The sequence below is a fragment of the Centruroides sculpturatus genome, unplaced genomic scaffold (genome assembly GCF_000671375.1).
Source record: "Centruroides sculpturatus isolate CEXI.00-Female unplaced genomic scaffold, Cexi_2.0 scaffold74, whole genome shotgun sequence".
Taxonomy (NCBI): domain Eukaryota; kingdom Metazoa; phylum Arthropoda; class Arachnida; order Scorpiones; family Buthidae; genus Centruroides; species Centruroides sculpturatus.
Genome location: NW_019384309.1, coordinates 602,421 through 629,633, shown reverse-complemented (window position 1 = coordinate 629,633; position 27,213 = coordinate 602,421). Strand labels below are relative to the sequence as shown.

At 27.6% G+C, this 27,213-nt stretch overlaps 2 protein-coding genes across 2 annotated transcripts in view; both read left to right on the top strand.

Annotated features, from left to right (window-relative positions):
* LOC111620952 (putative uncharacterized protein DDB_G0289963) overlaps positions 1 to 8,914 on the top strand; it is a 30,367-nt gene extending 21,453 nt beyond the window's left edge. Inside the window, exons 3-7 of the mRNA XM_023362979.1 lie at positions 311 to 516; positions 2,143 to 2,246; positions 5,240 to 5,362; positions 5,457 to 5,550; positions 8,863 to 8,914. Of these exons, the coding sequence (XP_023218747.1) occupies positions 311 to 516; positions 2,143 to 2,246; positions 5,240 to 5,362; positions 5,457 to 5,550; positions 8,863 to 8,914 (579 nt within the window). The remainder of the gene's footprint in view (positions 1 to 310; positions 517 to 2,142; positions 2,247 to 5,239; positions 5,363 to 5,456; positions 5,551 to 8,862) is intronic.
* LOC111620943 (dual specificity protein kinase TTK-like) overlaps positions 7,283 to 27,213 on the top strand; it is a 28,902-nt gene continuing 8,971 nt past the window's right edge. Inside the window, exons 1-13 of the mRNA XM_023362969.1 lie at positions 7,283 to 7,495; positions 9,122 to 9,225; positions 12,219 to 12,341; positions 12,436 to 12,529; positions 13,391 to 13,437; positions 13,945 to 14,054; positions 14,596 to 14,673; positions 15,771 to 15,928; positions 16,627 to 16,640; positions 19,583 to 19,710; positions 24,157 to 24,246; positions 24,365 to 24,541; positions 26,500 to 26,572. Of these exons, the coding sequence (XP_023218737.1) occupies positions 9,156 to 9,225; positions 12,219 to 12,341; positions 12,436 to 12,529; positions 13,391 to 13,437; positions 13,945 to 14,054; positions 14,596 to 14,673; positions 15,771 to 15,928; positions 16,627 to 16,640; positions 19,583 to 19,710; positions 24,157 to 24,246; positions 24,365 to 24,541; positions 26,500 to 26,572 (1,162 nt within the window). The 5' untranslated portion in view covers positions 7,283 to 7,495; positions 9,122 to 9,155. The remainder of the gene's footprint in view (positions 7,496 to 9,121; positions 9,226 to 12,218; positions 12,342 to 12,435; positions 12,530 to 13,390; positions 13,438 to 13,944; positions 14,055 to 14,595; positions 14,674 to 15,770; positions 15,929 to 16,626; positions 16,641 to 19,582; positions 19,711 to 24,156; positions 24,247 to 24,364; positions 24,542 to 26,499; positions 26,573 to 27,213) is intronic.

The following is a 27,213-nucleotide window of genomic DNA, read 5'->3' as shown; positions in this document are numbered from 1 at the left end:
ACCATGTTCATTTTTTAAAAATCAGACTAATGATTCATTAACAAGCTACAAATGTAGATAATTTTTAATTAATTAAATATTGAAGTTTTAATTAAATGTTTTGCTACTGAGTTTATAATTCCTGTTTATAGCCAGTTTCTAATATTAGTTTCTATTAAATTTACTTATTTTTCCACTATTTCCATATAAAAATGTTGAAAAGTGTAATAACTTGTAACAACAGACAATGCTCTGCAGTATAAATGTTAGAAAGTAAATTAAAATATTATATTAATGAAAAAAAGATTATTAAATTTTATTGTGTTTGTAGATCACAAGTTCAACTACAAAGCAGCCAAATCTAACTAATAATGAACTACAGAAACAAAATTCTGCAAAACAATTAAGAACATACAATAGTCTTCCTCGTTTAGAAGATAATAATAAAACATCTGAAAATAATAAAACATCTGAAAATAATAAAACTTCTGAAAATAATAAAACTTCTGAAAATGTACTGTCGCTTATAGAAAGACTGTAAGTATTTAATAAGTACATTTATTTATTATTAAAATTTTATTTTATTTTAAAATATAATATAGAAAAATAATTTTAAGATTTTAGAATTATTCAAAATATACATATGTTTAGTCCGTGATGAAAATATGAATGAAAGCCAGATGGACACAAAAAAGTATACAGGTATACCTCAACTTGCATTGTTTTGAGTTATGTTGTTCCTGATTATACGTCATTTGTCAAAAAAGTACATGGGAAAATAAAAATCAAGTTTAAGTCATTTTATTCAACTTTATGTCTGTTCGCCACAAATATTGAAGTCGTAATATCACTAGAAAAGTGTTTAAAGCACATAAAATTATATTAAAATATATACATTTACAAGTATGTACTGTATTTACAGTACATGCATTCGTAAATTTAGATTACTTTTTTCTGTACTATATTAAAAACTAAAATTTATTTGTTTGTAAGCTTAAAATAGATCCGTATTAACCATGTTTAAAAATGCATTAATAAATAAAATACAGAACCGGGAATGGTAATTTATGGTTTAGCCTAGTGACAAATAGATTTGGAGACAAGTAAATTCGACTTATGTTGCCTCTCCTGGAACCAATTACCGACATAAGGTGAGGTATACCTGTATTGGACAATATAAAGTTTTTATTATTTATAAATTCAAATTTTCTTTCTTTACACACAAACACTTATAAGTTTTATATATAATATATGAAGTGTACAATACCATAATGTTGTAAATGCCAAAATTCAACTTTTCAGGAGAGGTAAAAAACACTTTTTCTGGTGAATGAATTCATTTCAATTTTACAATAATATGGTAAAAATCTCACTAGGTTACAAATTCTCTGCAGTAAAAAAATGATGTAAATATAAGGTGTAATGTTTCAAGTGCCAAAAGCTGCATGAATTATGCTTTGACTCTTTAAACATTATGGCTTCACATAAATTCAGCTTCAAAATACAGCCATTACAGCACCACTATTTCCACAATATTTTTTTGCAGCAGAAAACATTACGTTTAGAATTCAATTCTTCAATAAAATGTATTTAGAGAAAAATGGCATTTGCAATGTTATGGTATTGCATACTTCATATATACAGAGATAGAGAGTTGTTATATTATATATAATACTATATATATATATATAGTATTATATATATATATAGTTGACTCTTAATTTAACAGACAAGAGAAAGAGCATATTAAAAGGTTGGATCAACGAGTCAATCAGTGTAAATTATTCCATGAATGTTATATTATTATTTCATTCATACTTATACATTATTATAATATTTTAACACATCTTGTATATTTAAGTTTGTTATTAATATATGTTTATAAAACATGTTCAATTTTACAGATTTTTGGCAATAACAAATACTCCTCCTTCAATTATTTGTTTAAATCAATGATTTATTGTATATATAAATCATATTCTAGAATCTGTATTTTGGTCTTTGGACAGTTGTTTTTTTCACTCTGTTATATTCATACATATTTCTTTCTTGATGTATCTCTCTTCTCATTTTTTCTGGCTTCTGTTCTGTTAAATTATTAATATGCTTATGTGATAATTTATAATAATAAACTAATTTTAATATTTTTAAAAAATTAAACAGGAAACAAGGTGCTTCATTTCTGAATGACTTCCCCATGCTTATTGAGCCAGGTTCTGGAAATTTAGATGACGACGATGATGATGATAGCGAAGAGGGAAATAGTTGTAATATAAATTTATTTTGTAATTAATAAAAGCCTAATAATGGATTAATAAATTTTAATTAGTTATAGCTTAATGTTTTAGCTAAATATTATATCAATCAAAATTATATTGATCATGTAGATTTCTGTGTGACAAATTTCATCAGTTTTAGCAAAGTTTTTATTTTTATTGATAACAAGAGTTGATTATAAAGACAATATAAACAATTTACAGTTTAAAGTTTAGACTATAAATTGTTTATATTGTCTTTAGACTCTAAACAGATAGAAGTTGTATGCATCATTTATTATTATTATAACTATAAATTCTGCCAGTGGCCAAATGGATAACATCCCCAAACATTGATAGTTATTCTCAGGTTTGTGCTTGTCCAATAGGCTGGCCTTGGATTTTTTCCAGCTTTTTCTCATTTGCCTAACACAAATAAGGGTTAGTTTTTCATAAGTTTTTCCAGGAAGCACTTTCTCCTTGTCAGATCACACATGCATTGCATTTCCTTATCTCATCAATTTTAACAGATGCTCCCCTACTTATGAGAAGATTAGGTTTCCAACATTTTGTCATAAGTCGAAAACTAACCTAAAAAGTATATTTTTACGCAGAATAACCATTTATTATTAGTGTTTGATTCTTCAATGCAGTGGTGTGCCGTCCATGGAAGCTGTGGAAGCACTGTTTCCCTTGTATTTTCTAAAATATAAATATATATTGTGTAATTATTTTCATATTTTAACATACTATGATTTAATTAAAATTAATATTTTATTATAACTGCATTATGTACTTTATTACAAATTTCTATACTACATATGAAAAAAATGATTGCTATTGTATGTTTGAATATAAATTTGTATATGCATATTCCCAACAGAAGCATTGTATTGTTGAATACGGGACAGCTTCCACGGCGAAAATATTTGAATGGTGTAAAGCAGCCAGATTATACGCAATTTGCGTATGTGCTTTACAGAGCACCAACCTCACATGGTTCATCTGATGGATGCTACACACCAAAATATTGTATAACGCTTCCAATGATTCTATCCAGGGTTGGCACAGTTTCCCTATCATCAAATGTTACCACACGCCACTGCTTTAATGTATTTAATAGAATACATTATACTTATACATACCCACTCACTATTGCTAGTGGTTGGTGTTTGAAATGCTATTTTTTTTTATCTAACACACACAGTTTTATAGTGTCCAGTTTAGTTTCTGTGGTAATAGTGTGGCACTTTTTGCATTTATCTCCACTGCTAGATTTTCTCTGATGTTTTGGATGCATTTTTGAAGCACTAATTGTAAAAGTTCATAAAAACTTCAAATAATAGCAAAAAATGTCATTACTCCAATGTTACCAACTTCAATGCTACCTCACAAGTGGCAATGAAACCTCAGAATTCACACAAAAGTGAAAAATGATAATACATGATAGAAATAAGCCCACATTAAGTATGAAGCATATCCAGAAAGTAAGTACCATTTGTGTAGATCTGCTCATTTTGGCAATGTCAAGGTCATGCATGCATAGTTACTTCTTCCACTCAAGAACAAAATAACAGTCATATTATTACTTTTTTCTTATTTTCGTTGAGGATCACTAAGCATCAGTAATAATGTTCAAAACAATAAAGTGGCCCACCAGTTGTGAAATACGATCGGTAATTAGGTTTTTTAATGCGAGAAATATTCACTCATACAAAATTTACAAACTAAATGTGATAAGTGAAGGTATGGTGAGAAAGTAGTTTAGAATGTTTAACAAAGAAGAAACAACATTCAAGATGAGGAGCATAGTGGCTTCTTATTCCTAGTCAATGAAGACTTGCTGCACAATGTCGAAGAGAAGATACATTCCCATAAACAGTTCACAGTTTCTGAATTCACTATGATTTCTTGACATTTCAGCTGCACGAAATTGTGACTAAACTCTTGCACTTCAAAAAGTTGTGTTTGAGATGGGTGCCAAAAAATGATATTGGATGTTCATAAAACAAAACACATGGGATCAGCCATAGAACTTTCGCAGTGGTATGAAGGAGAAGGAAATGGATTTTTGAAAAGAATTGCCACTAGTGATAAAACATGGTTTTGCTACCTGACACCAGAAAGCAAACAACAATCACTGCAACCAGAAATGGTTCAAGTCACAGGTGGTGGAATTCTATTTGTTTCAAATGCTTACTTTTTTCAATAGCCAAACAGTACTTACTTTCTGGACGTGCCTTGTATTTATTAAAAAATTTTTGTTACTAGCCAAAGACAGCCTTTAATGCCACCCCATAAACAGCAAAAGAACTTCAGAATTTGCACAAAATTTAAATTTTAGACATACATTCAAATTTTTTCAAGTCTGAAAGTTCATAAATTGAACATTCATAAGTAGAGGAACACATGTATATGCAGAATGTATGATTAAAAATTTCATAAAGAAAAATATTTTGCATTGTGAGCTATCTATATTATTGATAAGATTTACATTAGAATGATGAATATTCAATATAGTTCATTTCATATTAGAAGAAAATAACAACAGTTAATTTGTTTAAATATTTTTAATATACAAACAGCATTGCTCTTATTAAACCTCATCACATTCATTAATTAATAACTACCATTTGAAAGGAATGATAATTTTTTTTTACATTATTCATAATTAAAATTGTTAATTTTATTAAGAATATTTGTTTTTGTCTTTTGAAGAACTTGCATATTTAAAAATACTTTAAAACTTGACACCATACCTTAAGAGTTTTAATGAAAAAATAAAAGTACAGCTAAATTAAGGCAGCCAAAAATTGAATAGGCAAATTAAATGTTTTTGGGCTATTTTACAGTCCAGCTTCAGCTCATACATGTATTAAAATTAAATGTTGGAGTTCCATGGCATTTCAGAGAGAGATTAAATTTTAAAAAATTACGAAAAAAAATAAAAAATACATAAATTATTTATTTATTTTAATTTTTTTTTAATTATATTTTTGCATTAGATTATTATAAGAATTCTGTGGAAGAAACTGAAGTTGAGGAAGAAATTGAAGAAGTGGACAAAAATTTACAAATATTTGAAGTGAAAAATGATGTAGATAAAGTTGTAAAGGATAAAATGGATGGTATTCAGATTAGTTACATTTTTAAATGAATTATTCATAAAAATTGATTCTAAGATGATATAAAAAAAATTTTTTAAATTTTTTTACGTTACAGATCAAATAAAACCGTCAACAGTAATTAATACTAAAAATCAGTATAAGTTTAAGAATTTAAATGATTTTTTAAGTTTGGCATCAGAAAATAAAAGGTATATCAGAAAAAATTTGTAATTATGTTCTGTTTATAAATATATATTTAGTGGCAATATTTAACTGTTAATTGTAAATTAATCATTGCAATAAAGATAATTATTAATTACTAGCACTTAATTTTATTGGTAATACTGCTTTTAGTGATTATTCATGTTTACTTTTATAAAATTTGCATATTTCTATGTAAAAAAAGCTTAAATAAATTGCGGATTTTATATATATATATATCTGATTAAGATACCTGATTAAAAAATTAACCAGAGTAGATATCATGAGATGGTTCTTTGCATTAAATACAACAATTCAAAAGGTTTTTTAGGGAACAAGTTTCTTGATCAACAGCTGGACCATAGTGGTCTTATTCCATAGTCTTCTCACTCTCCAGATTTCATATCTTTAGGTTTTTTTATGTGGTGATATATAAAGGACAGGGTATAAGCAAAGATTGACATTGCACAGTTGAAACATTGGATAACTGATGTTGTGATTTTGGTGTCTTGAGATATGCTGCAAAGCAGTTGGCATGAAATTAGTTGCAGATTTTGAATATTATACATGTTATTAAAGGTGTCGATGTCAAAGTTTACTAAATTTCTTAGATGTAACTTTCCAATAAAAATATTTTGAATTATTGTAATGGCTGCAAAAAAACATTAACCTGTATTTGTTATGGTTTGTGTTTAAATATTTATGTTAAATTCAATCAATAAATTGCAGATGCTCTGTACTTGTAAATTTTGTGCAGTACTATTATTTCTTGAATTTATATAAAACTATAAATATTTAATTTAAATTTTAAAATATATGCAATATTTATATCGGTAATTAGGTTTTTTAATGCGAGAAATATTCACTCATACAAAATTTACAAACTAAATGTGATAAGTGAAGGTATGGTGAGAAAGTAGTTTANCGATCGACCAAAATTGGTTTTGCGATCGACTTGTTGGCCACCCCTGTTCTAGACTATATTTTGTCGCATAGGAATCTCATAAGGCCACATATTGTATTGCAGTTTGTATAAGTGCGTAAGTTCAGCATTATTATTCAACATATTGCACAGGCTGCCTTAAAATAAATCAGAAAAACATATGATCAAATATAACATAAAAATATTATATTACCTTTCTGTAAGCTACTTTTATTTTTTAATTTGTCTGAAAAGTGAAGGGAAAACAGATGCTATTAAAACTTATTTCAATATTAAACCATTTGATATTTTGTTAGACTGCACTAGAGGCCACCATAGGTTGTATCTAACCTGAAGGCCCAATCTTCACAGTTGTTTTCATGGCTCATCAAGACACCAAAGTTTTCTAAAAGTAAACGTTACTTATGCTTTGTCATGATATTTTTGATTTTGTTTGATGCCAAATAATTTTGTTTTTAATATATTTATGTTGGAATGACTTCATTAATGGATTGACCATGTTCATTTTTTAAAAATCAGACTAATGATTCATTAACAAGCTACAAATGTAGATAATTTTTAATTAATTAAATATTGAAGTTTTAATTAAATGTTTTGCTACTGAGTTTATAATTCCTGTTTATAGCCAGTTTCTAATATTAGTTTCTATTAAATTTACTTATTTTTCCACTATTTCCATATAAAAATGTTGAAAAGTGTAATAACTTGTAACAACAGACAATGCTCTGCAGTATAAATGTTAGAAAGTAAATTAAAATATTATATTAATGAAAAAAAGATTATTAAATTTTATTGTGTTTGTAGATCACAAGTTCAACTACAAAGCAGCCAAATCTAACTAATAATGAACTACAGAAACAAAATTCTGCAAAACAATTAAGAACATACAATAGTCTTCCTCGTTTAGAAGATAATAATAAAACATCTGAAAATAATAAAACATCTGAAAATAATAAAACTTCTGAAAATAATAAAACTTCTGAAAATGTACTGTCGCTTATAGAAAGACTGTAAGTATTTAATAAGTACATTTATTTATTATTAAAATTTTATTTTATTTTAAAATATAATATAGAAAAATAATTTTAAGATTTTAGAATTATTCAAAATATACATATGTTTAGTCCGTGATGAAAATATGAATGAAAGCCAGATGGACACAAAAAAGTATACAGGTATACCTCAACTTGCATTGTTTTGAGTTATGTTGTTCCTGATTATACGTCATTTGTCAAAAAAGTACATGGGAAAATAAAAATCAAGTTTAAGTCATTTTATTCAACTTTATGTCTGTTCGCCACAAATATTGAAGTCGTAATATCACTAGAAAAGTGTTTAAAGCACATAAAATTATATTAAAATATATACATTTACAAGTATGTACTGTATTTACAGTACATGCATTCGTAAATTTAGATTACTTTTTTCTGTACTATATTAAAAACTAAAATTTATTTGTTTGTAAGCTTAAAATAGATCCGTATTAACCATGTTTAAAAATGCATTAATAAATAAAATACAGAACCGGGAATGGTAATTTATGGTTTAGCCTAGTGACAAATAGATTTGGAGACAAGTAAATTCGACTTATGTTGCCTCTCCTGGAACCAATTACCGACATAAGGTGAGGTATACCTGTATTGGACAATATAAAGTTTTTATTATTTATAAATTCAAATTTTCTTTCTTTACACACAAACACTTATAAGTTTTATATATAATATATGAAGTGTACAATACCATAATGTTGTAAATGCCAAAATTCAACTTTTCAGGAGAGGTAAAAAACACTTTTTCTGGTGAATGAATTCATTTCAATTTTACAATAATATGGTAAAAATCTCACTAGGTTACAAATTCTCTGCAGTAAAAAAATGATGTAAATATAAGGTGTAATGTTTCAAGTGCCAAAAGCTGCATGAATTATGCTTTGACTCTTTAAACATTATGGCTTCACATAAATTCAGCTTCAAAATACAGCCATTACAGCACCACTATTTCCACAATATTTTTTTGCAGCAGAAAACATTACGTTTAGAATTCAATTCTTCAATAAAATGTATTTAGAGAAAAATGGCATTTGCAATGTTATGGTATTGCATACTTCATATATACAGAGATAGAGAGTTGTTATATTATATATAATACTATATATATATATATAGTATTATATATATATATAGTTGACTCTTAATTTAACAGACAAGAGAAAGAGCATATTAAAAGGTTGGATCAACGAGTCAATCAGTGTAAATTATTCCATGAATGTTATATTATTATTTCATTCATACTTATACATTATTATAATATTTTAACACATCTTGTATATTTAAGTTTGTTATTAATATATGTTTATAAAACATGTTCAATTTTACAGATTTTTGGCAATAACAAATACTCCTCCTTCAATTATTTGTTTAAATCAATGATTTATTGTATATATAAATCATATTCTAGAATCTGTATTTTGGTCTTTGGACAGTTGTTTTTTTCACTCTGTTATATTCATACATATTTCTTTCTTGATGTATCTCTCTTCTCATTTTTTCTGGCTTCTGTTCTGTTAAATTATTAATATGCTTATGTGATAATTTATAATAATAAACTAATTTTAATATTTTTAAAAAATTAAACAGGAAACAAGGTGCTTCATTTCTGAATGACTTCCCCATGCTTATTGAGCCAGGTTCTGGAAATTTAGATGACGACGATGATGATGATAGCGAAGAGGGAAATAGTTGTAATATAAATTTATTTTGTAATTAATAAAAGCCTAATAATGGATTAATAAATTTTAATTAGTTATAGCTTAATGTTTTAGCTAAATATTATATCAATCAAAATTATATTGATCATGTAGATTTCTGTGTGACAAATTTCATCAGTTTTAGCAAAGTTTTTATTTTTATTGATAACAAGAGTTGATTATAAAGACAATATAAACAATTTACAGTTTAAAGTTTAGACTATAAATTGTTTATATTGTCTTTAGACTCTAAACAGATAGAAGTTGTATGCATCATTTATTATTATTATAACTATAAATTCTGCCAGTGGCCAAATGGATAACATCCCCAAACATTGATAGTTATTCTCAGGTTTGTGCTTGTCCAATAGGCTGGCCTTGGATTTTTTCCAGCTTTTTCTCATTTGCCTAACACAAATAAGGGTTAGTTTTTCATAAGTTTTTCCAGGAAGCACTTTCTCCTTGTCAGATCACACATGCATTGCATTTCCTTATCTCATCAATTTTAACAGATGCTCCCCTACTTATGAGAAGATTAGGTTTCCAACATTTTGTCATAAGTCGAAAACTAACCTAAAAAGTATATTTTTACGCAGAATAACCATTTATTATTAGTGTTTGATTCTTCAATGCAGTGGTGTGCCGTCCATGGAAGCTGTGGAAGCACTGTTTCCCTTGTATTTTCTAAAATATAAATATATATTGTGTAATTATTTTCATATTTTAACATACTATGATTTAATTAAAATTAATATTTTATTATAACTGCATTATGTACTTTATTACAAATTTCTATACTACATATGAAAAAAATGATTGCTATTGTATGTTTGAATATAAATTTGTATATGCATATTCCCAACAGAAGCATTGTATTGTTGAATACGGGACAGCTTCCACGGCGAAAATATTTGAATGGTGTAAAGCAGCCAGATTATACGCAATTTGCGTATGTGCTTTACAGAGCACCAACCTCACATGGTTCATCTGATGGATGCTACACACCAAAATATTGTATAACGCTTCCAATGATTCTATCCAGGGTTGGCACAGTTTCCCTATCATCAAATGTTACCACACGCCACTGCTTTAATGTATTTAATAGAATACATTATACTTATACATACCCACTCACTATTGCTAGTGGTTGGTGTTTGAAATGCTATTTTTTTTTATCTAACACACACAGTTTTATAGTGTCCAGTTTAGTTTCTGTGGTAATAGTGTGGCACTTTTTGCATTTATCTCCACTGCTAGATTTTCTCTGATGTTTTGGATGCATTTTTGAAGCACTAATTGTAAAAGTTCATAAAAACTTCAAATAATAGCAAAAAATGTCATTACTCCAATGTTACCAACTTCAATGCTACCTCACAAGTGGCAATGAAACCTCAGAATTCACACAAAAGTGAAAAATGATAATACATGATAGAAATAAGCCCACATTAAGTATGAAGCATATCCAGAAAGTAAGTACCATTTGTGTAGATCTGCTCATTTTGGCAATGTCAAGGTCATGCATGCATAGTTACTTCTTCCACTCAAGAACAAAATAACAGTCATATTATTACTTTTTTCTTATTTTCGTTGAGGATCACTAAGCATCAGTAATAATGTTCAAAACAATAAAGTGGCCCACCAGTTGTGAAATACGATCGGTAATTAGGTTTTTTAATGCGAGAAATATTCACTCATACAAAATTTACAAACTAAATATGATAAGTGAAGGTATGGTGAGAAAGTAGTTTAGAATGTTTAACAAAGAAGAAACAACATTCAAGATGAGGAGCATAGTGGCTTCTTATTCCTAGTCAATGAAGACTTGCTGCACAATGTCGAAGAGAAGATACATTCCCATAAACAGTTCACAGTTTCTGAATTCACTATGATTTCTTGACATTTCAGCTGCACGAAATTGTGACTAAACTCTTGCACTTCAAAAAGTTGTGTTTGAGATGGGTGCCAAAAAATGATATTGGATGTTCATAAAACAAAACACATGGGATCAGCCATAGAACTTTCGCAGTGGTATGAAGGAGAAGGAAATGGATTTTTGAAAAGAATTGCCACTAGTGATAAAACATGGTTTTGCTACCTGACACCAGAAAGCAAACAACAATCACTGCAACCAGAAATGGTTCAAGTCACAGGTGGTGGAATTCTATTTGTTTCAAATGCTTACTTTTTTCAATAGCCAAACAGTACTTACTTTCTGGACGTGCCTTGTATTTATTAAAAAATTTTTGTTACTAGCCAAAGACAGCCTTTAATGCCACCCCATAAACAGCAAAAGAACTTCAGAATTTGCACAAAATTTAAATTTTAGACATACATTCAAATTTTTTCAAGTCTGAAAGTTCATAAATTGAACATTCATAAGTAGAGGAACACATGTATATGCAGAATGTATGATTAAAAATTTCATAAAGAAAAATATTTTGCATTGTGAGCTATCTATATTATTGATAAGATTTACATTAGAATGATGAATATTCAATATAGTTCATTTCATATTAGAAGAAAATAACAACAGTTAATTTGTTTAAATATTTTTAATATACAAACAGCATTGCTCTTATTAAACCTCATCACATTCATTAATTAATAACTACCATTTGAAAGGAATGATAATTTTTTTTTACATTATTCATAATTAAAATTGTTAATTTTATTAAGAATATTTGTTTTTGTCTTTTGAAGAACTTGCATATTTAAAAATACTTTAAAACTTGACACCATACCTTAAGAGTTTTAATGAAAAAATAAAAGTACAGCTAAATTAAGGCAGCCAAAAATTGAATAGGCAAATTAAATGTTTTTGGGCTATTTTACAGTCCAGCTTCAGCTCATACATGTATTAAAATTAAATGTTGGAGTTCCATGGCATTTCAGAGAGAGATTAAATTTTAAAAAATTACGAAAAAAAATAAAAAATACATAAATTATTTATTTATTTTAATTTTTTTTTAATTATATTTTTGCATTAGATTATTATAAGAATTCTGTGGAAGAAACTGAAGTTGAGGAAGAAATTGAAGAAGTGGACAAAAATTTACAAATATTTGAAGTGAAAAATGATGTAGATAAAGTTGTAAAGGATAAAATGGATGGTATTCAGATTAGTTACATTTTTAAATGAATTATTCATAAAAATTGATTCTAAGATGATATAAAAAAAATTTTTTAAATTTTTTTACGTTACAGATCAAATAAAACCGTCAACAGTAATTAATACTAAAAATCAGTATAAGTTTAAGAATTTAAATGATTTTTTAAGTTTGGCATCAGAAAATAAAAGGTATATCAGAAAAAATTTGTAATTATGTTCTGTTTATAAATATATATTTAGTGGCAATATTTAACTGTTAATTGTAAATTAATCATTGCAATAAAGATAATTATTAATTACTAGCACTTAATTTTATTGGTAATACTGCTTTTAGTGATTATTCATGTTTACTTTTATAAAATTTGCATATTTCTATGTAAAAAAAGCTTAAATAAATTGCGGATTTTATATATATATATATCTGATTAAGATACCTGATTAAAAAATTAACCAGAGTAGATATCATGAGATGGTTCTTTGCATTAAATACAACAATTCAAAAGGTTTTTTAGGGAACAAGTTTCTTGATCAACAGCTGGACCATAGTGGTCTTATTCCATAGTCTTCTCACTCTCCAGATTTCATATCTTTAGGTTTTTTTATGTGGTGATATATAAAGGACAGGGTATAAGCAAAGATTGACATTGCACAGTTGAAACATTGGATAACTGATGTTGTGATTTTGGTGTCTTGAGATATGCTGCAAAGCAGTTGGCATGAAATTAGTTGCAGATTTTGAATATTATACATGTTATTAAAGGTGTCGATGTCAAAGTTTACTAAATTTCTTAGATGTAACTTTCCAATAAAAATATTTTGAATTATTGTAATGGCTGCAAAAAAACATTAACCTGTATTTGTTATGGTTTGTGTTTAAATATTTATGTTAAATTCAATCAATAAATTGCAGATGCTCTGTACTTGTAAATTTTGTGCAGTACTATTATTTCTTGAATTTATATAAAACTATAAATATTTAATTTAAATTTTAAAATATATGCAATATTTATAATGATATATTGATATGTATATGTTTTTAAATTTATTTAGTAAAAATGAAAATTTTTCTGCAGCAAAAACTCCACTTTTAATTCAACGTAAGTGATTTGTAGTTTTGTTACTATGTAATAAAGATTTTTCTTCTGTTTCAACTGAATTTCTATTGAAAATAATTTTTTATATAGTTAATAGAAATTTTCATAATGAATTTCATTTGCCTGTATCTTATTTATGTTAATTGTTTCTGTTAATTTTAATTTATCAACATAAAATGAACTGAAATATTGTTAATCAAACATTTACAGAATATATTCCCTGAATTTCAATATATTTCTATGGAATAATTGATCTTAATTTGTATATAAATCTTTATTTATACAATTACATATTACAATCAGTGGCATATATAATAGAATTGCAGAGCCTGCACTTTGGGCAAGAGAGATTTTAAATACAGATACGGCAAACTTTTTGTGGAATTATTGGAATGGGCCTCAGGAAAATTCTTGTGGGCAGGTCTTTGACTTCTTAGTTATGCCACTGATCACAATTGTCCTATAGCCTGTTATTTTTATATTTAATGTTTTATAATAATTATATTTCAGGAAATGATCAAGTTTGTAGTAATGCCACTGTTAAAGGTAAAAATGAAGTTAAGAAAGATCCTGAAAGTTACAGAAAGATGTGTCAGATGATATCAGAACAAGCTGAAAACGTAAAAAGAATATTAATTAAATTTTTAAATTTAAATTCATAATTTATATTTTCACTAGATATTGAACACATATTAATTTATAATTACTTTCAGTTTAAAATTAATTGATTATTTTTAATTAATTATATAACAATTCTGATATATCGGGTAGCTCAACAGTCAGTTCTAATGAAGCAATTGAATCAATGCAGTTGTTCCAAACCAGTTTTAACTGTTTTAAAAAAATAAATAAATCTCAATATCTTGGTTGACTGACTTTTGAGCTCTCTTGTACTGTACATTAGTAAACATTGTGTGCATTTACTTCTATGTTTAGAATTAAATAAATTTTTAGTAAAAATAGATAATAGTCTTTAAAATATACAAAGATTTCTAATTAAATAAATCTTAACATTTAATTTGATATTTAGAAAGTTAGTAAATATGATTCTCTCAGAGTTCTTTTTTATAAAATAGATTAAACAAATTTGTAACATTTTTAGAAATTAAATAAAACTTTTGCTTTATTTTTGATATATTTAAATTTACTTTTTTTCCCCAGAACAAATTTAAAACTTTAAAAGTGAATGATAAATCATATTTTAAGCTGAATCTTTTAGGAAAAGGAGGCTCTAGCAAGGTAAATTATGTACAATCTTTTTATATATAAATACAGATACAGAAGTTCTAGTTCAGAAATTTAAACTAAAAAAAGTATAAAACATAGGTTTATTGATGATGATTACATATGCAGTATATTAGAATACAAATGCATTCATCAGAAATTTATTAGATACAGTTTATGATTTAAATATGTTATATGAACATTATATGATTACAGTTTATTATTACACAGATTATATGAATACAGTTTAATATGTAACAACTCTATAACAACTGAAGAGGAATGATATGAGTCTGAGTGCATTTTGTTAAAGGTACTTAAAACGAATAAAATAGTGAGTTATAACATACAAAAGTCATTGTGATAAGTTTGGGAAAAACAGTGCCATTTAGGTTACTGAAATAAAAATTTGATACAAACAAGTAGCTAAATGAAGAATCAGCTTTCTAAGCTTATTGCCTTTATAATGATATAAAATGATTGATATACAATAAATTTGAATTAAATATTGAATACAAAACAAACTTATTTTATTAAGAATAGAAAAATTCTTTTTTAAACACATCATAGACATTGAATTATTGATTATTTATAAAATAAAAATGTTTTTTTAAGTTTATTTTTTCCTTCTTTTTAGATAGTTTTTATAGAAAAATTGGAAAAGAAAGTTTTATTGTGTAGAAGCATTAGTTTCAAACAAAATAATGGATGATTAAGATATATATCTATGATTTAACATATAAATTACATTTCAATACATTTACATCATTAATTATTAATTTCTATTTTTATTTTCAGACTTAGTTTAATATCAGATATATCATCTTTTTATTACATTATCACATATACATTTTTAGATTTATACTTCATTTGCTTACCATAACATTAATATATCAAATTTTAAGTTTTTCAAATTTAAAAATTTTGTTATTTTTTTTTAATTTTTATTAAAATCAACAAAATACCTTCTAATTTTTTAATTATAACTTCTATTACATAAAATTCATACTAGTGTACCTTTTAGTCTTCTGTTTTTAAAATTTTGTAACTATATATTTAATTATTATTATTATTATTATTATTTTGAATCTTAAACTTCTTATGGTAAACAGGTATATCAAGTATATGATTTTGAAACTGGAAAAATTTTAGCAATAAAAAAAGTGAATATTGCTGGTACAGATCATTCTATCAGAGAAGGATTTAAAAATGAAATAAAATTACTCCAACAATTGCAAGGTTGTGATCGTGTTGTGAAGTTATATGATTAGTAAGTATTATGTCTTTGGCCACGTGGCCTGGTAAAGTGGCTTTAATACAGTAGAATAAGCAGGCCAATGGCATGATATGCTTTAAATAAAATAGGCTATGTCATTGGCTTATTTATTCAAATGCATTAAAGCTGCTTTACCAGGCAATGTACCCATGTTATATTTTGTTACTGTTTGAGTAGAATTCATTATGATATTTTATTTCTGTAACTTTTCTTATCTTTCTTTTTGTATCAAAGTATTTGAAGAGGACAATGATTTCGGTTTGTAAAGTAAATGAATAATGCCAAATATACTTTAACATTTTTAAACATGCAGTTTATCAATGAAAAATGTGTAACTTTTGATCTTTATAGAGCAAAAACAAAGATAAATGAAAAAGTGTTTTTCATTGATTGTTCTGCNTTACAAGGGAGAGTTTCAAAGTTCGGAGGAATACTATCCAATCAGTATATACTGGGTTGAGTGTCAATGTCAATGTCTCCTGTACTCCAAAATGTTTCAAATTGTTGTCCAAAGACAAGGGAAGACCAATTGGTATTCATTATTTTAGGTTGTTTCTTCTTGTGTTTGTTCTGTGAAGTGTTCATTATCTGAACATAAAAAACGCAAAAGTATTCGTAGTCTGAACTGTTCTTTCACTGATTACCCACTGTATAACTTATTTTTGCTTATATCAATTTATTTATCATAATAGTCTTCAATTACAGGGTGAGTTTCTTCACACAAAACTTTAAACTCAAATAACTTTTCAACTGAATGACATAGAAATAAAATTCAAAAAGTACTACATAGCACAATGTTTACATTTTTGGCGTCGATGATTGATTAATGTTAACATTCATTTTCAAAATGGTGGTGCTCACTTTAGAACAACATGGGTTTATTGTAAAGAATTATTATCAAAATTCTAATTATTTAAGTGGTGTGCTATCAGTGCTAGTGGAGTTATTGGACCATTCTTCTTCAAAAAGAATGTTGCTTTTGCTGCATATGTTGAATTATTGGAAAAGAAATTTTATCCCAAAATGTTTGTTAGACATAAACATCATCATCATCATCATGCTTAGTTTATGTAAGATGGTGCAAGGCTCCATTGCACAAAGCAAGTATTTAAAACCTTTACAGCATGTTTGAGAAGCATGTAAATGGATTAGATTATGAAAAAGATGCTGGTGGTGGTGTGGAGTGACTGTTTTATAGCCCCGACTGAAATCCATGTGATTTATTTTTATTGGGTATATCACAATTAGGGTTTCTCAAACAGGATCCCAGCTGGTTTTTAACCTGGGAAATTCTCATCCCGGGAAATCATGCAAATTTCTTAAAAATTCACTTTTTTTCTTATTTGGTGTTAAAAATTGAAGAAATTTTGCAAATAGAAAGTATAATTATTAACCCATAAACTGTCAGAATACATTTGTATTTATTATTTTAAGCCTGTTTATTAGTTTTTAAAATTTTTGCTTATTATGGCATGTCACAGATTGTTAATAATCAATATGTAGCCTATAGCCTAAGTAAAGAATTTTCAGAGTTCTATCACAAATATGTGATAGGACTCTGAAAATTCTTTACTTGTCAGAACCTGTAATATCTGGAATAATTGTGCTTATGCTGTCTTAATTTTTAACCATGCCAAGTAGCTTCAATAACTGCATTATGCCAGGTTGTGCAAATTGGGCAAGGATACAAACGAGTACAAACTCTGCAAGTATGAAGTTTTTCTTCATAAACCAGATTATTAAACCCAAACAAACTGTCAAATTATCAGGTTGTAAGATCAATGTCGGTCGCTATTAAAGCAGACGAGGTAGACAAATCAAGAAGATGGCAAAAGAAATACCATAACAGATTTCAAAAACAAACTAGAAATATTCCAGGCTACAGGTGAAAAAACACATAACATCCATATTCTCTTAAATCAGGGGTGTCCAACCTTTTTGTTTCTCTGGACCACAAGTATATTGTGGATTTACATGTCTAGATTATAGTAATAAGTATTAAAACTTTATCACGAAAAAGGATATTTTAAAAAATGACTTCTACAGACACTTTTAATTTCTAGTTAGAAATAGATAAATTTATTTATTATAAAGGAGACAGACAAAAATTTATTTGAAAAACACAAATATTTGTTTTATTTGGGTCTTTAATTAATAAAAAAACAACGAAACACCATTTTAAAGTGAAATTTTATTCAACTAATATATTTATAAATAATATGTAGCCAAAGTGACAAATGATATTTTTTTATGCTAAACTAAAAAAGGGTTGCCAAAGCTTGCAATGCTGAAAGGAATATTAAATAAAGCTAGAGTTGGAATTCAAAGAATTATAGACCCAAATTCGGGGAAAGGAGAGTAAGTTCAAAAAAATAAAGAAGTGAGAAAGGTTACATAGACCTGTTATGCAAATATTGATCCTTAATTTTCCAACCTTTCTCACTTCTTTTTATCTTTTGGCCTTTCCTTTCCCCAAATTTGGGGCAGTAATCCTTTGAGTCACAACTACAGCTTTATTTAGTATTCCTTCTTCATTCACACATTTCAAGTATTTGAAAATATTTTCTTTCTATTAAAAAATAAAATATGTATAAAGGTTTACAGCTTTGTGAAACTTCTTTTTTGAGGTTTATGCCGTTGAAATAAATAAATAAATAATTTAAAAATTTGTCGGTTTTGTTTACACGTTTATTGGGCCACATTGGAACTTGTCTTGGGCCTCATGCGGGCTGTAGGTTGGACACCCGTCTTAAATGCATTAAAGACAATTCCAGCCACATCAATTGAATTGAAAAGGGCATTCTCGGTAGCAGGACTTTTCTGTAGTAAAATAAGAATCAAATTGAGTAATCGGAGTATCGACCATCTTTGCTTTTTAAAATCTTATTATAAAAATTTACAATAATGTTTTGTATTATGTTTTATTTAAATAACAAAAATTACCTTCTAGTTTGATCTAAGTTCATTTTTTTTCTTTAAATTTTCAACTCAGTTCAAAGGCATTTTTGTTGTATGCAATTTCCAACAAACTTTAGTAAACTTTTTCTGTTTGTGAAAATTTATACATTTTTTATACGTATTTTACAAGCATTATTAATATTATTTTCGAGATTGCTAAATTACTTAAAAATGAAAAGTAATTATATCATACAATATTAAGATTTATTCTATATCTTAAAAATAATTAATTATATCTCAGAATCCCGGATCAAGCTCATCACAATGCTCCTACAACTATTGAAGAGTTGATAGGCAGAATAAATAAATAAAAGGAAATAATTCCAAGAAAGACCTCTATTAACATTATTGAATGTTTAAAAAATCAGTTGAAAACTATTATTGTGAGTGACAGTAGTCGTTTTGAAAACCTAATTTATTAAATGGCAATAAATTCTGTATAATATGCTTTTTGAATTTCCTTTTTAATCTCTTATAGTTGAAAAGTTAATAAAGTTTAAAATTTTGCATGTATTAAAAATCACCCTGTATGATTTAAAATAAAAATTCTCACATAAATATTGTTAATTAAAATAATTTATAGTTTAAGTTATGTTAAATAAACAAAATTTTATTAATTAATCATAATTGATTGTTTTCTAATCTTTTAATTTTTATTAAAATATGGCCTCATACTTTTTATTTTTTATTAAGGAATCATTCATTCTGATTTGAAACCAGCAAACTTTTTACTTGTTTCTGGAAAACTGAAGCTAATAGATTTTGGAATTTCTTCATCAGTTCAAAAAGATACAACAAGTGTAATTAAAGACAGCCAGGTAAATAATTTCACTAAAATATTTTTCGGTTCTTTTGGTTTTATAAATAATAATAATAATAATGATTATACTTTCCTAACTGCACAACTATATCTTGTATATTCAAACAGCTTGCTTTCTTACTTTCATATAAAATAATCTAATAAGTTGTTAAATAATCTGGAAAATGATTTAATCTGTTTAATTTTTTCCTCCATAAATATACATAATTCAAATAATATGATGATTGAAGTTGCCTTCTGAGCCTTATAATACTCATTTCTTAAACCAGTGTTGTCCAACCAAAATTGTTTTCTGGGCCAAAATCAAAAATAAAAATACACTGTGGGCTGTACATATTTATTTACAACAAAACATATACAATTATACAGTATTTTGTGTGTATTTTAATGTGAAACTTGATTCTTAATTTTTTAATATGAACAGGTATTTTTGATGTTGTACAACATAGTCGGTTTTTTAAGTTTTCATCGATCAATCTATTATGACTTTTACATTTAACAATCTTCAATTTTGAGAAAAATGATTCACAAAGATAGGTGATTCCCATTGCAGCTGTACTGCTCTTCGCCAGTTTTTTAAGTCACGGAATTTATCATTACACACATATTTTGTATAAAACTGAACTTTGTCGTTGGCCACAAACATATATTTCAATTCAAAAGATGACTGGAGATCTATTAAATCTATATGCAAATTTGTTGGAGCTTGTTCCACAACAATGTCAAATGGACATAAGAAAATATTAAATATATTTTCATAAATTTTTAAATATGAAGATTTCTCTTGAAGTTCTCTTGGTAAATTAGTAATTTCTTGTGCATATTTAGAAAAATGTTTTTTGTCACTACAGTAGAACCTCGAAAACTCGGCTCTCGATAACCCGGCACTCCGGATAACTTGGCCACACCTTGGCAGGGCAAAAAAATCCTTAGTTAATTAATTTTCATTATAGACAGCTTTATAAAAGTTTAAAAGCTCTCATAAAGTATTTTTCTGAGATCTGTCTTATCAGGTAAATTACTGTACACAGTGTATTCATTAATTTTCATTTTTATGTAGTAAAGGTTCTATGCCTTCATAAAGGATGTACTTTTCCTTCGTTTAAGGGTATTTGGGCAGTTTATTCTCTGTTATATTCTCAAGTAAACAATACATACAAGTACAGTACAGTATTTTCTGAGGAAACACTCGTACTTATTTTTTTTAACCCATTCCCGATAACCCGGCATTTTCACAAACTCGGCCACCCTTCGGTCCACATTAGGCCGAGTTTTCGAGGTTCTACTGTATTAAATTTACGTAATTTTTGAAGATGGATTGTAGTTTTTGATTTTAATTTGACTTTCATAAAGTTTGAGTTTTGCTATGAATGCTTTTATATTTTGGTAACAGTCTGTGATCAATTTGTTTTCACTTTAAAGCTGCTTATTAAGTTTGTTTAATTTCATTATAATATTTGTAAGGAAACAAATCCAAAAGCCACTGTCCATCATATAATTCAGGAACATTATGCTCATTTTCATTCATAAAAATTCAAATTTCTTCTCTTAATTTCCAAAATTTCTTTAAGCATTTTCCATGACTTAATTACCAGAGCTAGCTAAACAGAATAACTTTGTTGAAAATGGCTGCCAGGTCAAAAAAAACCCCACTAACTAATGGTCATCTGATTATGAAATGACCTACAGCACATAATCGTTACATGAAGTGTCTCTTTGGTGGCTAACTATAATCAAATAACTTACATAATAAAACATAATTAAACCCATTAACAATCTAAACATGGAATGGTTTGAAATTTTAAATCTATATGCAGATGTAAATGTGTAATTCTAATTTAAATTTTATTAGGCTTATTTCCAAAGACTTAAAAAAAACAATAAAATATCTTATCATTTATTGGAAATACAGAAGACCATTGTAACATAAGAATGTGTCTATTATTTGACATTTATTACACATATAGAGCAAATTTAAGGAAATATAATTTCATTATACTGAAACACCAATTTAAACACATTTGTTGTTGTAAACATACTGATTAAATACATATACATACAGTATGTACTGTTTACTCATATATATTGTATGTAATACATTTGAAGCTTTGTTAAAAAGTATTTAATAAGTGTTTTAATTTCTGAGTGTATGTGATAAAGTGTTATACATCATATTAATGTTTTTAACTATACATGTGATATTTCATTGTAATAAAAATCTATACAAGATAATTACTGTTTTAAAAGGGCCACACAAAAACATTGAGTGGGCTGCAGGTTGGACATGGGAGTCTTAAACAATGGTTATGTTTAAAACTAACTAATATTTCATTCGGGCCTGTGTTGATCTAGTGGCACAGTGTGGTAGACAGCTAAAATTCTGTGTTGGCAAGTTTGTGATTACTATGTGGGTCTTAGGTCCACTGAACCTTGTTTCCAATGAGTATGGGAGAGTCAGGTCACTACTATCTCTTTAGTTCTGCCTCCATTGTGTATTTACATTGGTATTACTATGTTTTAGAATGGCTTTATTTTCTTACCCGCTCTGTTTATTTATTCTTCTGCATTGTAATCGATTGTGTATTTAATGTGCTTTATGTCGTCACTGTTAAATCTGACGATCTTTTGTGGTCAAATCGTAATTTGACATATATTTAATCTTGGCTACAACCGTAATCCACCAATACCACTTTGTAGCGCTGGAAGTGACTTTCATTTTATTTTAAGGATTTCACTGTGGTTAGACACGCTGTGTCTTCATATTTAGCATGGAGTTCCCACATGAAGTTTTCAGTGGATACCTAATTATCTGTGTTACACATCGGCTCATGTTAGAAATGCTCTTCAAATGTGCATGTGCTCAATATTATCTGTGGCTCTGGTTTTCTGCGGTTATGGTTATCTGCGTTACACTGCTATAGTGGTTGGTATTTATCTGTATTTTGTATTTATCTGTGATGCATGCAAAACTTTTGTGACATAAGAGTAACTTTCTCCTATCATCTCTCTCTTTCATAATGTGCATGCAAAACTTTAGTGGTGTTTGTAATGTATACTTGTGATTATCTACTGTATTTCATTGCAATTTTTATTGTACCATTGTAATACCGTTGTGATATTTATAGCATTGATTGTTACATAGGTGTTTAACCAATTACGATAACATTATATCCTGAATATATCTTTTAATATTTTCTTTTCAAATCTCTTTTTGTGTACGATACCGGTGTTACAGGTTTTATATTAACTGCAATTAATTATGTTCAATTCTGCTGTACTACATGTTATATTTTAATTGTAAAAGTTGCTCTGGCAGCAATTATATATAATTGATATTTTGTATTTTAAATACTGTCATTTGTACGTTACTTTTGTTAATTTTATTACATTTATCTATTCCCTCTCCATTCACTGTACAACTGATATATATGACTGTTCTGCAACATAATTATTGTAAATGTGTAATTTCTGTATGTAATACCTGATTATGCTATGCGATATCAGGCATATAACAAAAGTTATGTTAATAAATTTAATGAATGAATGAATGAAATGAATGAGTATGGGAGAGTGATTTTTAGGGAGTAAAATCAACTTTGGCATAAAACTGTTACCTTACTTGCTTCTCTGCTAGAATAGATAATGCATACATTCTCTTTCAAAATGCACTTTTATAGTATGCTATAAGGCAGTGTTTCTCAACCTCTAACAAATCGTTGCCCCCTTCAATGTAGTATCTTTACTTCAAAATTCCAATGCCGAGGGCCAAGGCTAACGCCACATTCATACTGCATTGAATAGACTAGTGACTAGTATAATGTTATTTGTTTAATTATTGTACGATATAACGAATAAAATATCTAATTATTCTTAATATAATGTTTTACTATATCGCCCAGAAAATTGTTTTTTGCCCCCAAAAATATAAATTGTTGCTGATCGCCCCTCAACATGGAAAATCACTCACATGGGGTGATATCGCCCCTGTTGAGAAACACTGCTATAAGGGGTTTCTTTACATTAGTATTAGTATTTCGTCTTCTCTCTAAATATGGAAGTATAAAATGGAATTGGCATATATCAAAATGTCTTATAACGTTTTGATTCTATTCAATAAATTTTAGCATTTACATACTTTGAGTCCTTGTATTTCAGGATATTTTGAAGTTTATCTGCAATTAAAAATAATATGAATACAAGAATTGAATTTTTTTTTAATGCATTCAAATAATTATATTTTAATGCTTAACATGTTAAGTATAGAGAGAAATTCACTACAACTCTCTGATGACATGAACTTAATATAAATAATGTTAAATGACTTTACTATTTAATTTAATTAAATTTTTATTTAGCATGATAAGTTACAAGATTAAAATAAAAATAATTATTTAATAATTTCATTTTATCATCTTTTGAAATTCCAAATATTTCTTTCTTACAGATAGGTACAGTTAATTTCATGCCTCCAGAAGCAATTCAAAGCATCTATCTTCCATCAGAACATAGAAATATGACAGAGAAGAAATTTAAAGTAATTTTTTTTTTTATTCATTTAAAGATTATTTATGTATTAATAATGACCAAAATTCCTTTTTTTAAAAATAAATTAAGATATTCAATATTTTAATTTGTGAGCATTTTATTTTTAGATCAATAGAAAAGCTGATGTTTGGTCATTGGGTTGTATTTTATACAATCTAGTATATGGACAAACTCCATTTCAGAGTTTTCACAACATAATTTCTAAATTTCAAGCTATTATAAATCCACATTATGAAATTAAATATCCACCTCTCGATGATGATGCTCTTTTGAATGTTCTCCAGGTGAGTGTAGATATTTTGAATTATTTAAAGATTTATTACCAAATAAAAAAAAAAAAATATTTTCTTTACTTCAATAAACACATAATGAATTAGAACTTCTGTTGTAAATATTGATATATTGATCTCTAACAGGACACATGAGATAATATAATAGTTGGAAGAGAATATAATTGAAGCAATTATTTGTTGTGACATTGTCACAATGTTAGGCTACAATTTTTAATCATATTTTAAAAAATTTAGTTCATTTAAAATATATGCCTTCAATCTTAAATTAGTACCATCTTGCCCCTGTACACCATACTTTCCCTGTTAGCAATAGGGTCATGCCAGTCATCTATTAACTCCTTTCAGGGAAAAATTTTGAATTGAAATAATGTGACTCTAGTTTGCATCGGAAGTTCGTATATAGTTAATTAGGGCCTCCTGTCCCTAAGCTTATATCCTGTCCCCCTTCCATATCTGGTCTCGATTTTTATCTAACTCCTGTTCTCAAGATTAAGGAAAGATGTCTTGTCATAATGGAGAACCCACTGAATTGCATGAATGGATCTGAACCAACTTCTTGTTCCAACTCAGCAATGGTTATTCTTCAATCATTTTTAATCTTTGTTTACAGTATTGATTGCTCCAGGAATGAATTCCATAGGCATAATGCCCATGGCATTAAAATACACTTCCAGCATGACTTTGCCATTGGACTTGTCTTGGTATATCTTTACACTGGGGGTCAACAGCAATTTCCAAGTCACTGATTGCCACTTCACTTGCAGATTGTAGAGGAAACACTAAATTTTATCTCTAGTTATGATGTATTGCAGAAATGTCACATCATTGTCAGCATTGTCAATGAGGTCACTGCAGATGGTCATTCTCTCTTAACATTGATTGTCTGTTAACAAGTGCAGAATGATGTGTTTTGCAGTACTGGTCATGTTCATTCTTCTGTCAGAATAATGTGACAGCTACTATGGCTGATATCTGCTGTTGCTGCAAAATCATCCATGTCTGCATACAATTTTCACAGACAATACATTACACCTGAATTTTCTCATAGTCCATTATTTCTGTGGCTGGCTTTCCAACACATGGATTATTGTTGATTGCATTTCTATTTTTTGTGAACTGCCAGTGTCAATTAAAAACACAAGAGATAAGAACAGGACAGGGCTTCATTCCCATAAACCCACCGAAATTTCTGCAACTTTTGGTAGCTGATTTTTCTAATTTTTGGCAGAACTTGATGTTTATTTGTATCTCCAACTTTAACATGATGCACTTTGCTACTGTCACCTTACCCTGTAATCTGCATTCATTCACTGCACGACATGTCTGATGAGTAACTGTGTATGGCTATTTATACATGTGTTGCTGTTGCAGTATGCCTTCACAGTGCTGCATTACAACCAAACCTTGGACTTTTTACTGTACTGGTATAATCCACTATATAAAGCTGAAAAACTGGGCATTTTCTGTCACGGTAATCCAAAAACGGCCATTAGGAGTGTCCCTAGCTATTATTTAAATTAACAATATAAATTATTTTATATTTATTTTATATTTTTACAGTATAATACTCAGTATATTATTATATTTCTTTGTAATTTAGTATGCCCCGATGCCTGCATTGGGCCTTTCGACTTGTCCATTTATAACAGTTATTTTATAATTAAGCAAATACTATGTCTATTTATATTTCTTTTATTTTCCATTAATGTAAGACTTCTTTCTAAAAGTATTGATAAATTAAAATAGTCCAGAGTTTAAGAAATCTCTGTAAATCAGAAATATTAAGGAAGTAAAATGTTATCAAATGGGAGAAACATCCTTTTAATATGAAAATGACATTAAAATGTTTCATTTTTAATGTCAAAAATTTTTAAAAATTAATTATGATTTACCATTTATTTCAGAATTGTTATAAAAATAATTTAATAATTTTTTTTAATGTTTTGTAGAGCTGTTTAATAAGAGATCCATATAAAAGGCCTTCAATAGAAGAGTTGCTACAGCATCCTTATTTACACTCAAGTATGTTGTTATAATAATTTTTACATTAAAATACACTTATTTATAATATATATTATAATTTGTAAGCAATAAATCATTTTAGGAATTTTATTTAAATTGAATTGTCCATCCCATTACAACGCCAAGGAATTTGCATGGAACAGATAGTCAAGAATTTAATGACTCGTGTGGATACAAACATCAAAAATCAAATTAAAAAATAAGGTTGATTAGAAAGAAAATTCCAAGTTATGTTACATTGGATGGATACTATGAACCACAAAATCTTAAATATATTGGTCAAATTTTTAATTGTTTACACAAACTTGGTAATAGGATGTTGAAACGCTAAATGTAATCAGAAAGACAGGTGAAAGAATAATTTCTTGAGAAGATTGTTCATTCTGGATAACCTCTGTAATCTTTTAGTGATAGTTTGAGAATCCAATCAAAAGGAGAGGTGAATTGACTGTCCATCAACAAAGGTTGCAAGAATGACTGAGGGGATGCCTGATTTTTGAGTCAAATGGAAAGACTAGAAAAGAATTACATCAAAGTATGTAGACAAAAAATAGAGTTGTCTCTGTCCTTCTTACTTTCTATGAATCAGTCTAGAGAGTTTCAATTAAATTAACTGACCAAGATAGGTTTCCATTCTCATT